Source organism: Patagioenas fasciata, chromosome 2, assembly GCF_037038585.1.
Source record: "Patagioenas fasciata isolate bPatFas1 chromosome 2, bPatFas1.hap1, whole genome shotgun sequence".
Classification (NCBI taxonomy): domain Eukaryota; kingdom Metazoa; phylum Chordata; class Aves; order Columbiformes; family Columbidae; genus Patagioenas; species Patagioenas fasciata.
This window is the reverse complement of record NC_092521.1, coordinates 65,524,581-65,539,004: the sequence shown is the minus strand read 5'-3', so window position 1 is coordinate 65,539,004 and position 14,424 is coordinate 65,524,581. Positions and strand designations below refer to the sequence as shown.

At 39.5% G+C, this 14,424-nt stretch overlaps 1 protein-coding gene across 1 annotated transcript in view; it reads right to left on the bottom strand.

The window, feature by feature from the left end:
- Positions 1-14,424, bottom strand: part of LOC136097897 (dynein axonemal heavy chain 5-like) — a 170,365-nt gene that overhangs the window by 98,534 nt on the left and 57,407 nt on the right. The window contains exons 41-43 of the mRNA XM_071804333.1: positions 13,731-13,909; positions 5,585-5,772; positions 4,200-4,394 (exon numbers count right to left, since the gene is read on the bottom strand). Of these exons, the coding sequence (XP_071660434.1) occupies positions 4,200-4,394; positions 5,585-5,772; positions 13,731-13,909 (562 nt within the window). The remainder of the gene's footprint in view (positions 1-4,199; positions 4,395-5,584; positions 5,773-13,730; positions 13,910-14,424) is intronic.

Sequence of the window (14,424 nt, the reverse complement as noted above, 5' to 3'; positions counted from 1 at the left end):
TGGCAAATGTGGATTATAAGATATTTCTTTGCTACATCTTTTAGCAGCAGACAAAAGATTGCACTTGGGCAAAATGGACCGCAGTGGAATGGTTGATGTTTGTGTAGGGAAGAATTAAAAATCTGCAAATAAAAATCTAAACACTAGAAACATAGTTTGCTGTTGTAAGGAAAAGAAAAAAGGGGTATCAGTGGTTTTCTCCATATGAAAGCACCTTGAACATATAATCCTCAAAAAGGGATTATGGCCTCATTTGCTTTCAAGCTTTTTTAGGTTCTTCTTTTCAGTTTCTATGGTTTTCCCTAATCTTGGCGAGGCTCTGTGGTAGTAGGCAGCAGAGAACTTTAGCTAGGAGTCCTACGACAAAGGCAAATAACTCAGCTTGGGGGGCTCTGTCACAACAACTGTTTTACAGGTCTGTGGACACCTTGGACTTCACGCATTTGCTAAGGACTATTCTTTTACTTTTGTATGTTTACTGAAGGAGATGATAATGACTCAAGGTGCCTTTGGCTATTTGTGAGTCACAGTTCCTCTTTCTACAGAGTCTGCATTTGTGTGTGTAAAATGTCTGGAGGACTTAATGTAATCCTTCTAGCAAATTCATTTTAAATTTTGTGGGACGTAAGCTTGGCTGGTGAATGCTTGTTTGTTTTTATTTTCTCCTGTTGATGTATATTGAATTTGCCAAAAACAGGCAATGTTCTGCCATTTCCTATTGCACTGATTCTTTATGTGACCCTATTCTTTCCAGCCAACTGCCTGGATACCCAGCAGTACTTATTTCAAATTTAAAATTTACCATTAAAAATTTAAATAAATAAGAACTTCCACTGGGAAAGACAAATTAATATGCCTCTAAGAAAGTCTGTCTGTACTTTATAGTTCTAGTTTTCTGGCTAGACAGAAGCAATTTGTGTCCCATTGTACTCTTAGAAATATCTCCAATTCATTGGACTCCCCTATCTAATCAGATGAATTATTTAGAATTCTCTCTACATATAATCACGTATCACATCAGATGTATTTCCCAACTTACAACAACCTTCACAAGGAACTTTAGCAAGTCTTTCAAAATATCCCTTTACAAGTATGAATGATGGGGGAGGGAGATTAACAACTCACATTCAAGTGAGGAAGTGGTGGGCCCAACTGAAAAGCAAAATATGCAGTCTGATGTAGACAGGAGAGACCTCAAGAATAACAAAACAGGGAGGAAAGTGGCCCATCTCAAGTGTATCTGCATGCAGATAAGGAAGGGCCAAGAGGACAGCATCATGGCAGAAGTTCTTACATTTTTCTTGAGTAACCAGTACAAGTAGGTGCCAGTTTGAAGTCCCTGTTCACTAATGCACGCAGCATGGGAACAAAACTGGAAAAACCAGAACTCTGTGTGCAGTTACAGGCTTACCACCTATCTGGGATGACAGAAATGTGGTGGGAAAGCTTAGAAGACTGGAGTGTTTCCATGGATGGATACAGGTTCTTCAGGAAGGACAACCCAGGAGGACCACATGGGGAGTTGCCCTTTAAAGTAAAGCAAGTGGGAATATTTTGTCTTAGGATGGCTGATGAGCCAGTTGAGAGCATTTGGTTTAGGGGTGATCAACATTATGGTGGATGTCTGCTGCAAGCTTTCTGATATGGAAGATGCCAATGAAACTTTCTTCTGACAACTGGAATTAGCCTCATCTTTGAAAGCCCTGGTCCTCACTGGGGATTTCATACACCCCAATATCTGATGGAAGGACAACACAGCACGGTAGCGGCATCTCAGGAGATTTCAACACTGTCTCAAATAATATCCTCACAGAAAAAATGGTGACAGGTGCTCAGACACTTCAACAGCTTGACTGGAGAGGCTGTGCGAAGCTCACCCAGACAAGGTGCTGAGCCACCTGCTCTATTTGCATCCACTTTCGCCACAGGTATGGGACTTGTTGACATCCAGAGGTCCCTCCCAAACCTAGCTCCTCTCTGATTTTATAACTGTATATAAGGGACTTAAACAAGAGCAGACTGTCTAAAACACTGCTGAGAGGCAGCACAGGCAGGACAAACTAGCATATTACCATGGGTTTGCAGAAAGCTATGCTTCTTGGCTCATCTTACAGGGTATAGAGGCTTGATCCACGATACAAACTGCTAGGAGCAAGGATCAGCATAGCAGCCTCCTCTGATGGATACTGGAGAAATGTTAGAAGGTCTTGAAGAAATTATAAATACACATGAAGAATCTTCCCCACAGACATCATGGCTCGTATAGTAAGAACTATGGAATTTAAGTTATAAGTGAGATATAAGCATAAAATTCAAATATATAATTGTGATGTAGTTGGGTGTGAGGGCTGTGCCCATGTGCACACCCAGAGCACTTGATCATTAATTGCCATTAATTAACAGCAAGGAACTCCCTTGCTAGCATCAGCATGGAGACCAAGGACTGACCTGAGACAAGGTGATTGAGCTACCTTACTTTATAGGAAAGTATTTGACTAATTGGTAGAGGAGTTCTCCACATGACAATTTCAGTCAGTTCCACAGAGTCCTCCAGGCAGTTCCTATGAACCCTCGGCCAACTAATAAGTGCTACTTATATGCTTCAATACATTGATTAACATGCTGAGTGCAGAATCTTGGTGTCTCAGAGACTCCAGGGCAGTTTCTGCTTCAGAAATAACCAAACCACACATAGCTGCAGATGCAGCAATAGTCATGTACAAAACATTTTACACCATTGAGATAGTGAAAACAGTTTTGTACACAGTTAAGTTTTCTTTGGGTGTGTGTGCAATTTTTAAGTACTCTGTCCAGAAATTAAACAGTTCCAATGCCCGTGACAACACAAAACAAGGAAAGAAATTTTACAGAGATAGGTGGTCAAACTTCTGATGCCTGCTTAAATGTCTCTTCCACAGTGGAGGAATGGATCATGTCAGGGACAAAAATTACCTCACAAACTAAGGCAATGAGAAAATTTATCCTACTAAGGTCAAGCCTGAGGAAAAAAAGAGAGACCCATATTCAATACTCTGGAGGCAAGCTATGCTGTTAACTGCTAGAACTGTACATACACAAATTTTCCTAAACAATCTTCACAAAGCCCACTTAAGAGAGAGTTCTTGGAAAATGATCCTCTTACAAATGCAACCTATAAGCCTGGTAACTATAAAACACAGGCAGATGACAGGACTGAGAGAGTAGGTTGGACAGCAACAAATGGACTAATACTAGTGATGCTAGTCAATATAGGGTGATTGAGAACGCCTAAAAACTAATTTGAAGGCTAATGAAGACACCCTGGGCAATATTACAGGGAAGCCAGTAGCAAACATGACCCTTAGAAGCCGATCTACAACATAAAGCTGATGAGTAAAACTCTCCCAGAAAGCCAAACCTGAGATAAATTAAAATGGGAATCCAGATAGGTTGTATATATTGAGAGTGAAATTATGGACATATGGAGAAAGGAAGAGGAAAACCAAATCTGTACTTTTTAATTTTACCTCTGAAATAAAGAGGGCAATATGATGTACCATTGTGTCATTCTGGTGTAGTACACAAGATTTCTACATGGATGTCAACCTAGTCACTGATAAACATTTGATGTAGAACTGAAACAATATAATGGAGAATGCAGTCAATATACCCAAAGCAGGTATTTGATCTGCAATTTACCTACCATTCATATGATTTCTCTTTGAGACTCTGGTGGTCAGCCAGCACAGGGTATTCAAAAGGCAACAACTAGTTCTGTTCTTAAAAGCAGCTTTATTCTTTCTTTCTACCAAATAGAATAGCACATTTCTGGTAGCACTCAGCAAGACAGTGCCTTCTAGGCACTCTTCAGCTATTTACAATTCTTACACTGCCTCTCCAACAGAGGTAGCCTCCATAAGTGAGGAGACTGAAAAATGTGTCCTCTACAAAGTTCAGCAGAGCAACATACACCGTTCCTCATAACTTCTCCAGTAACTGCATTCTGTTTAAAATCACAAATCAAACTTCCTTTACCACACAAATGACTGTGAAAAATAAAAACAACATTAGGATTTCAGACTGTTTCTAGAACTTGAAACTGAAAACCCTAAAAAAATGAATAGGTTCACAAGTGTAAATATAATAATATATTCTATGAAAGTATATTCTCTACATACCCTTCCAGTGACAGCTTACAGTTGGACAAATATTTATTTTACCTGTTTAGATAACTGCTCTTCACAGAGTTTGTAGAGTGTATAGAATTTTCGACTAAGGACTTGGTTGTCTCGGAAACCAGCACTTGCCAGCTTGACTCGCATAATAATACTACGGTCAGGCACCATCATAGCAACTGTGCGAAACTGAATCTTCAGATTCTCTGGAAGTTCCTGTCGTCCTGCATAGCCAGGGTTCTGAAAAACACAAAATATAAAAGAAAATACTATAAAATAAAATCTTATGTAATGAAAGCAGGATGGGAAGACTTATCTTTTCTGATAATTATTTGGCAAACACATGAGCACAATTAACACATCACTACAGAGTTGCCCACATACTGCAATTCATGAGTTATGCAGTATCACACATGTCATTCAGAGATGCCCAAGACAGACATAGACACACAATCATTTACAGATCTTGTTGGAGCTGCTTTAAATGGCTAGTTCTTCACCGTCTCGATAGTCTTCCAGTGCTGGAGGTTCCTGTCCCTTGTGAGCATTCCCAGACCATTCCAGCGCAAAGTGAGTCAAGCAGTGCAAGCCATTATTGAATTTAATTTAAATTGATGGATCTGACCTTTCCCTGAAGATGTCTGAGTCATTCATGTGATACTGCGTGGCTCAGTTGTGAGAACAGCGGTTGCTGGCTATGCAGTGATAACTTCTTAAATTCTTCCAGCTGTTTCCAACCTGCCTTCCCACTGGTCTTTTATGCCACTAATTTGTCCTCTTTTTCCAAAATAAAGTGATAACATTAACACCTTTTCAAAGGCGGGAACCCTTAAAACAAAGACAAATGCTTCCGTTTTGAGTTATGGGTATGTAACCTATAGCTAAGGGGGGTGAGACACAAAGAGGCTTTCAAAATGTTCTTACACTTTCCTGTTTCTTTGCCTCCTGCACCGCAAGAAGTAGCTCACCGGCACCAAAGATTAATCTTCAGGAGGCCAGTGAGCCAGAGTGAGGGTGGTTTCCCTCATGCTGTCATGTAGAAGGATTGTGGTCAAAGGTTCTTCACTGATGGTGAAATGCCAACCAGACCAACAATAGTCCTTGCAGTGGACAGTTACTTCTGTTGTATTTTGACAGGCTTTCAGAAAATATGAGATGGTTTGGTTCAGCCTCAATCTGTCAAATATTCAACTAAAAAGGCCCTTAAAATATGTGGTTAATGATAATTGCATACCTCAAGTCCTAAGTTCCAGTTAGAAATATAGGTAAGAGAAAATATAATCATTACTATTTGACCAAATCATTGTTCAAATTGTGGTTTCTATTTTCTAACAGACAGTTCCAACGATTTCAACATGGAAATTTCAATAGGAAATTAAATAGGAAAGATTTTCCATAATGATGTCATTTACACATATTTACATACATACCATAGTCAGAAATATACCAAATTCTCTGTCCATGTCAACAACATCACCGTCAGTGAAAATGAACTGAGGTTTCTTATTTTTCTTACACTGAAGTACAATATATATCTGCTGGGCAGCTACTGATAAAACTGGAAGTTCAATCCGGTTAAATTCATCAAAACAACCCCATGCACCTGACTGGGCTAAACCTAAAAAAAAAAAAAAAAAAAAAAAGGGAAAAAGAAAAACATTTTGGTAATAATATCAAACAAGAATTTATATATTTTATATATACTACATGTATATATAAAATATAGCATATTCTATACAACTTAATGTAACATGAAAAGAACAGAGTGTATGAACAGAAAGTAAAATGAGAAGTAAAAACTCAAATTAACCTCTTGGAAGAAAGATATACAAACTTCTTTACAAACAATTCTACAGTTTTACAGCAACTATAAGGCGGAAGATGTTCAATAATACCGCATATACCACCTAGCAGCATAAACATAAATATAGCGTGGAAACGCATCTACTCGGGATGAAATTGATAATAATGATGATGAAGATGAGCTTGAGAGACACCTACCTAAATGAAAAGCACAGAATCAAATTCAGAAATCACTATATTTGTGACAGAAGCATGATAGCATTTTAAAACAATTAATTCATATGTCAGAAATTGTTGGAGAAGAGCAGCCTGGTGTTCAAGGGAGAGGAATCTGATGTCATACTTACAACTATTATTTGGAACAGGCCATGGATTTCTAGATGGACGTTAGTAACCATAAATATCACAAAATGAATGTCTTTTAGGAAAGTCAAGTACTCCTCCTTCTGTGTCACATTAACAGGATTGAAATAGGAGAGTCTACAGTTGTCTGCTTCCCAGAGCAGCCGTGGGAAAGCCACACAACCCCCTCCTATTCCACCTCCATTTCACAAGAGACGAAGGCCAGCAGCTCTACATGGGAACTTCAGGGGTGCCATCTCCTCCCTTCCCAAAGCCCACTCTGCACCAGTATTTCCTATTGCCTGGGTCCAGCAAGGACCTGGATCCGTACTTTAACTGATGCTACATGTAAGTGTTCAGAGGGGTTCGGTTCATTCCCCAGGACTGGCGGAGCTCAGTTTAGCGTAACCCATTTGAAGGTAGTGCTAAATGCAGAAATAGGGCACAAATCAAAAAAAGGCATTTGTGTGTTTGCAATGTTGAATGACTATACCCAGCGCTCCCCTGAATCTCCATACTTTATATCACAATGCCTATAGCACTGGTAAAATAAATCAAGGGGTGTTTTATGCGTAATGTTAATTCCTTAAGACACTTAAGCTAATGAAAGAGAACATACTCAAAAATCAATAAAAATGCAATATACATATTACTTTGTTTTGTTTTGTCTTCTCTTGTCTTTGCTCTGGCCTGTTCTGCTCATATTATCCTTCTTCCCTTCCCTCTACTGTTCCTTGTCTGATCTTCTCTTGCTCTTTAAGGAACTCTCATCACACTCCAAACCTCTTGAGGTCCCTTTTACATTTCTTCTCTGCCTCTGTTCTCCTCTGTCCCATCTTCTACTGTAATCAACTATCATAGCCAGATCAATACTTGTCAGTTTTTGCTGACAGAAAAAAAGAAAACAGAACAAAAAAAATCCCCTTACACTAATATTTATCTTTTTATTTTTTCATTCCCATTAACCACCTCTTTTATATTGTTTCATTGATTCATCTTTTTCACCCATGTAATTTTGAAAGAACTCTTCAACAAAATTAGTGGAGTCAGACCAGATCAAAACTAGTGGTAGTACAGCCAAAATTGGCTCCTTAAGATTTGATTCAGCCAGGGCAATGCTATAGATCTCCCATGAAATTCAGTTCTATTCCATATGATAGAATCAAAGAACGACCATATAATCATTTTGGTTGGAAGAGACCCTTAAGATCATCTAGTCCAACCATAACCTAAATCTGGCGCTAAACCATGTCCCTACAAGCCTCATCTACATGGCTTTTAAACACCTCCAGGGATGGTGACTCCACCACCTCCCTGGGCAGCCTGTTCTACCATTTTACAATGCATTCTATGAAGAAATATGTATAGTAATTTTTGTTCCTAAACTGCTTCTAAATGATTTATGTGAAATTACAAGGAAAAACATGCTCCAAGAGAAAACATAATAAAATGTCACATGGTCTTAATGACAAAATTTAAAATCAAATGGAATATATACAAATACCACAATGCCATAATGAAGAAAAGATTAATGTAATTCTATCGATAGGTACCAAATTTAAATATGAAAGACTCAATCATACTGTCTTTAAAAACAAATGCAGGATGTTCCCTGACTTCACTAGTGTGGCAGAAAGTCCTTTAACTAAAGTTCTCCATCTTGCATGAAGAATATCAGGGCATCGGATGCAACACAGAATCATAGCACCATTCCTGTTGGAACAGATCCTAAATATCATCAAGTCCAGCCATAACCTAACTCTAGCACTAAACCATGTCTTTAAGAACCTTGTCTAAACACATTTTAAACACCTCCAGGGATGGTGACTCCAGCACTTCTCTGGGCAGCCTGTTCCACTACTTTACAATCAACAGGTCTTAATTGCCCTGACAACCCTTACCTGTTATCCCCACTTTCTGACTGAAATTCCTGCAGGACCCCAGAACTATCCACAGTTTTACCTCCAGCTCTGCCTCCTGCTGATCCTGACTGAACTTCCTAGATGGACGCTGGATCCAGCTTATTATTTCACCTTGTCTGATGGTCCCTGGACAGCTGATGGAAGAAGCTGTCACCAACCTGCCCTGCTCAGGCACTGTGGGACTGTGCCCTGGTTAGTGAAGTCCCTGCTTCTGCCTGTGGGGTGGCTACCCGTGGGCCCTGGCTTGTCTTCCCTTGTGGAGCTACCCCATTCTTGCTGTTTCCAGATGAAAAATTCTTGCAGAGATTTTTCAAAAGCATTTGGCCCCTTTTTGTTACATGTGTTACATGACTACTAGAATCCATCCTTAAAAAAATAGGGGTTTCTACTTTGTTTTTAAACATCTGTATCTACTACTCTTTGGGATGCAACAAGAAAAAGCCCTAAAACTGGATATGCTTTTACAAAGAGACTTAGTTCCATATAATAGTCTCTTACACTCACTATCTGTATACTAAAGAGTTTTGAAATGAAATTCTCTATAGAATGGTGAGGTTCAGTTCTAACCAAACAATTTTCCTTGGGAAAGAAAAAAAAATCACTTGTTCTGTAATGCCACCTGCTGCATGGTGTCAGGAAAAATGACTTTCAGGCAAGGTCAATATCCCACAGCTTTGAATAAAACCATTTCTTGCAAAATATTCATATTGAAACAACACATCTCTTAAGGTTTTACACAGGGGTAGGACTACTGTGACATAATTCAAAGCAAATTCCACTAAAACAGAACTCTGTCTGGCCAAAGTGCAGCCCAGAAGCGGTAAGCTAGAAGGTACTTTTTGGTCCTAAAAGTATTTACAGAGCTCCATACTCATTTATTCACCTTCTCAATTAAGATAAATATCAAATCTTACATTAAGTATTGCATTGAATATCAAATCGCAAAAAGGCACCTCGGGTAAGACTGAAGTTGTTTGACTTTAACTATAGAAAACAGAACCAAAGCAAATAAAACGTTTATACTCATCTGCAGACAACCACAGACAAAACGTTTCCTAAAGGGTGTTCACCAACACTTTTCAGTAACAGTGGTGAAGTACCCCTGATTACCTATTCCTGGGCAATTTTAACACTGAATTTGATATAACAGAAAACTCAAAAATTCAGCTTCTCACTTGCTTCCCTGCACTTTCATGGGTTACCTCTGGTCCAATTCAGATGACCACTTACATTTGAATCTACTTTTTGGTTCAAATTTCAAAAACAAAACTATCAAAGGTGAAGGTCCAGGCCTTGGACATCTTGACTAGACCATCTGCCTGTGAATAGCTGGAGTCAGAAAGGAAAACAAAAGAGACAGGAAGACAGACAAACAGGGAGACAGAACCTCAGCTCTGAGCCAACCAAGAGAACTTTATAATTTTATAGTATACAAGATATTGGTTTTTATATTACATTGCATTATGTTATTAATTATATTGTATTATTAATTATATTATTAATTATATTTTTCTATTTATTTATTGTGAAGATCAACTTATTTTCCTTGCAGAAAAAATCTGGAAACACAGCTGTAGACATGACAACACCACCTCTACACCCTCTTTTTCTCCTCACTGCTATTATCTGATAACTTGACCCACAACACCAAACTAAGTGAGAAGTCTGGAAGAAGAAACACTGGTGATGGAGTACAAAGCTCACTGCAAACATGTGGAATTCTGAACAATTTCTCAATGTGTGCACTAAAATAGGTAGTATGTTTCATGACAACTTTCTTATCAGTCTGCATGAAAGCGCTTCTATAGCTGTGAAGAATTATGCTTCTTTTCACTAGAGATCTCATACAAATCAAAGAATCTCTCTCTAAACTCACTTTGCTCCTCCTATTAAACTGAAAAGAGCTCATTTCCTTCCCCAACTTAAGTATATCCACTCTTCAAGAAACAGCAAATATCTCACTTTTCAACATAAAAATCGTGATTCCAAGCCAGGGCCTTCCAAGTTGTGAAAATAAGTCTAAAGCAACTGGTGACCTTCACAAATGAAAGAATCAATGAGTTTTGTAAGAACAGCATCTTACTTTTCCTCCCAGACACACAACAGTCTGATGAATGCTGAAAAAAAGAATCACCCTATTCAGGACCTATTCAGTTGGATCTATTATTTAATTCCCAGGGAAATTCTCTGAGAAGTAAGCCACCATCCCACTAGAAAATTGGCTGAGGAAAACAGTCACAGGCATCTTGGTCACCTGAGCAGCAATTTTTTGAGTTCTATAAGCATCTTTTCTAACTCATAGTGAACACCAGCACACCATTAAATGAGATAGTCAGATAACAAGGACACATTATACAGTATTACTTAGCTTTTGTTGCATTTGATGACAATATTCTACAGAAAATGGCCAGCTTATAGAAAAACAACAAAGAAAGCTGAACCCTAAAATTCAGCTGATGTTCTTAGACACACAAATTGTGCCCAAGTTTACTAAAAGAAGGAAATGCCAAGCTGTGCTTATAATTTCATCTGAAACAAGAAAGAGTAAGTTACCAAAGACCTCAGGATAAGAAGGCAGAAACAAAGCAAGGATACAAAGGCTAGATGTCTGAACTGACAAAAGTCACAAATAGTTTAACACAAAAAAGTGAAATCACCAAGGAGTCAGGAAAAAAGGTGGTAACATAAAGAACCACAGATGTTATCACATAAGGAGCAGAGAGGAAAAAGGCAACAGCTTGGTGAGATCAAAGACAAGCCCACTCCAAGGAAAAGCTTCCCCTCTCTGAACTGGTGACTGCTGGTACAACAAAGACCCTGTAGATGACTGTGCTTGGTGTTATGTGCATATTCGTGCTTAGACAGTAAGCTGGTCCCAGCCCTCTTCTGTTTATTACCGATGAGTAAAATAAACTTGAGACACTGAAAGTCTGAACACACAATAAAAGATACGCAAACTATATGTTGGCCCAAAGATCTAGGAGTTACAAGAGGTGATTTGAGAAACTCGTGACCTTGACTGAAGGTATTCACATGCACAGCCAGTTCAGTTTCTAGCTTAGAAACGTTCCTCTGTTTGTTTGGTATTATATCAACAAGCAGCTTTCCATAGCTTTCCATAGCTCCCGGTCACCCAGCTCTTGATCACTATCTTCTCTCTTGACATTTGAAGATCTGGCCTTGGTTATAAACACAGTATTTACCTCAGGTAAGGGCTACAATAACACAATATATTCAATACAGAAGTCATTAGCTTCTATGAAAGTTTAACCACATCTCAGCATAATGTAACAAGATACTATGAAACCTCTCTTCTGCTCTCACTGGTCATAGGAGCACTGATTCAGTTTCAGCCTTCTCCAAGGTAGTGAATGCCTGAATTCACCTAAAAAGACCGAAGCTAACGCTAAAAGACTAGCTAAAAGGCTGCCTAACACCTTCATAGAATCATAGAATGTCCTGAGTTGGAAGCAACCCACAAGGATCATTGGGTCTCACTCCTGCCCTGTCGCTGCATGTGACAACCCCACAGTTCACACCATGTGTCTGAGGCATTGTCCCACCTCTTCTTGAACAGTCAGGCTTGGGGCTGTGACACCTCCCTGGGGAGCCTGTTCCAGTGCTCCACCACCCTCTGGCTGAAGAACCTTTTCTGAATATCTGCATGTACAGCCCGGGTTGCCGTTTCCCAGGTGCAAAATCTGGCACTTGTCCTTGTTAAAATTTATGTTGTTGGTGATTTTCCAGTTCTCTAATTTGTCTAGATCCTTCTGCAGGGCCTCTCTGCCGTTGAGAGTGCCTCAAATGAAGACTGTGATCAAACTTTCCATTCTTGTGACATTAGCAGAACTTCTAGCTAGAAGAGTGGCCTCTTCATGGGACCAGTTCAAGACTGGGGGTTAAACTCCCACAAGAGCTAAGGATGGTCATTAGCTCTACCATTCACTGCTTCTATATTTACTGCACTACCTCAGATTCCTGATATGAAAATGATAGGGCTACAGCAAGCACTATATCTCCTCTTTTCATAGCAGTGCCTCCTTGACTGTTTTCTCCAGCTATCCTGCTTGCTCCAGGCTGGCCCCTCACTGCAGCCCCAGCTAGAGAAATCCCCAGTAGAAGGGAAGGCAACAGACATGGGGATGCCTCAGAGAGAGGGAGATATAGAAATTCAGAGATACTGGTGCCTTTTCAAAGCTCAGTATATCTCTTCTGTCATGGCTCAGAGGAACAGGGGATGGAGGCTGGCTGAGGCAATGGAAGCAAGAATAGAAATGTTCCTTATCTATATTCCCCTTCCTATAACTGGAGCTAATGTGTTTGATTAGTGAGAAGCAGGACATTCTGCAGAATGCACAGACAGCTAAAAAACTTCTGAGTCATGATTAGGAAAACTTGTCAAACTGTTTAAATATTTTTTTCCCTTCTTTCTCTGCTTTACTTCTTCCCATTTCCCTCTTTTTGATACGGCAATTAAAGGAAGTTAACAAGTTAATGAGGCCTAAAAATGTCTGTAAAGGAACAAAAGGATTAGGAGGAAGAACAGTAGTCCAGTGAAGTCAGTGCAAGTACTGCTCTTAACTCAGTTCTTTCCAAATCAGTACTATTGGTCTTGATCTAATTCAGTCCCAGGCAAACTCAGTATGACCACAGAAGAGATAAGATTGAAACATGGAAAATCTTTTCACAATTAAATACAAAATCACCTTCCTTTAAACTTCACATACCTTTCAGACTTTCTATCTCCATTAGAAAAGCTTAATTGGATGCTCTTAAACTCTTAAACGAGAACCCAAAGACAAAAGCTACTTCTGTTAAAATCTTGGCCAGCTCTGTGGGCTTCTGAATTAAAAACAAAAATGATCTCCAGGTTATGTTTTAACATTCACGAGATATCACAATGGTGAAAATTATGTTTATGATGCCTTGTGTTAGATTTAAGAGTCCACCACTCACAGAAATTGTGGCATTCTGTGGTCTGCCAATCCATATAACCAGGAGTAGCTATGTACAAGAAAACAGACATAATGGAGTCCACAGATATTGGATCACCTGATCACTGTTCGCAAATCTGACTTCAAAGCTCTGCTTATCATGAGAAGTTATCAGAGTTTGACCACTATCTCATTTCCCAAAAAATTCTAGAGTTCAAAATGAGACACGACACCACTTTGCATGTTTCCCTCCTCGCACAACATCATTGAGTTTCGTATTTGTTTGTCTTGCTTGATACAAAAATGGCAAGGGAGGGCTAAATATCCTCTCCCTTTGGCATGGGTGGGGTAAAGGCATAAAGAAAATCAGTAGAAAGTATTAAAAGGGAAAAGGAAAAGAAGATGTAGATAGGAAACATCTTCCAAGAACATTAAAAAAAAATAAAAAAATAAAAAGGCGCCTGAAAGTATGCAGGAAGAAAAAGGAAAGGAAAAAAAATCAAATATCAGGAAAAGTTGACAAGCATTTACAAATACTTATGACTCTAAAATGAACAAACTAGATTATTTCTTACCTTTATAGATACGACCAAGTCCTCTATAATCCATTTGGTCTGAACAATTGAAAACAACAACATACTTGCCCAGGCATTTGCCCATGTCTTTAGTTGTCTCTGTCTTCCCTGTGCCTGCAGGTCCTGCTGGGGCACCACCCATACTCATGCCCAGGGCCTGTGCCAGAGTGATGTAACACCTAGAGATAGAACAAAGAATTTTACTAATCTTTTTCTATTCTTAATTACTTGAAGTCCATTAATGTAACCACAGTAGTTGCATTATACAGAGCTCAGGAAGAAGGCAGGAAGGGTTGTGCTTCCATGTGGTAAGTCCTCACTCACCTCCTTTACACACTGTGAAGCTGAGTTACCAGGTACCCCCTTTGCTGCACCTACAGAAAAGCACGTCCAGCACTGCAATGAGTGCAACAGCCCAGGAAACCCACAGGTCAACTCTTAGCAGCATCACTGTTTTCTCACTGTAATCATATGCCCTCTCTCCATGACTCAAGTCTTATACTGCGACACCCAGACCCAAGGGGTTTTTCCCTGTTTTCCCATCCTCCTACTCTCTCCCCAGAACACACAAGATGGGCTCTCTGGTCTGGCAGCAGGAAGGCACAGAGGCTAGAAGCAGCTTCTGTTCTTGCCATTTCCCTACCAGCATGCCAAACCAAAGCAGTGCTGCCAATCACATGAGGGTTTGAGTTCC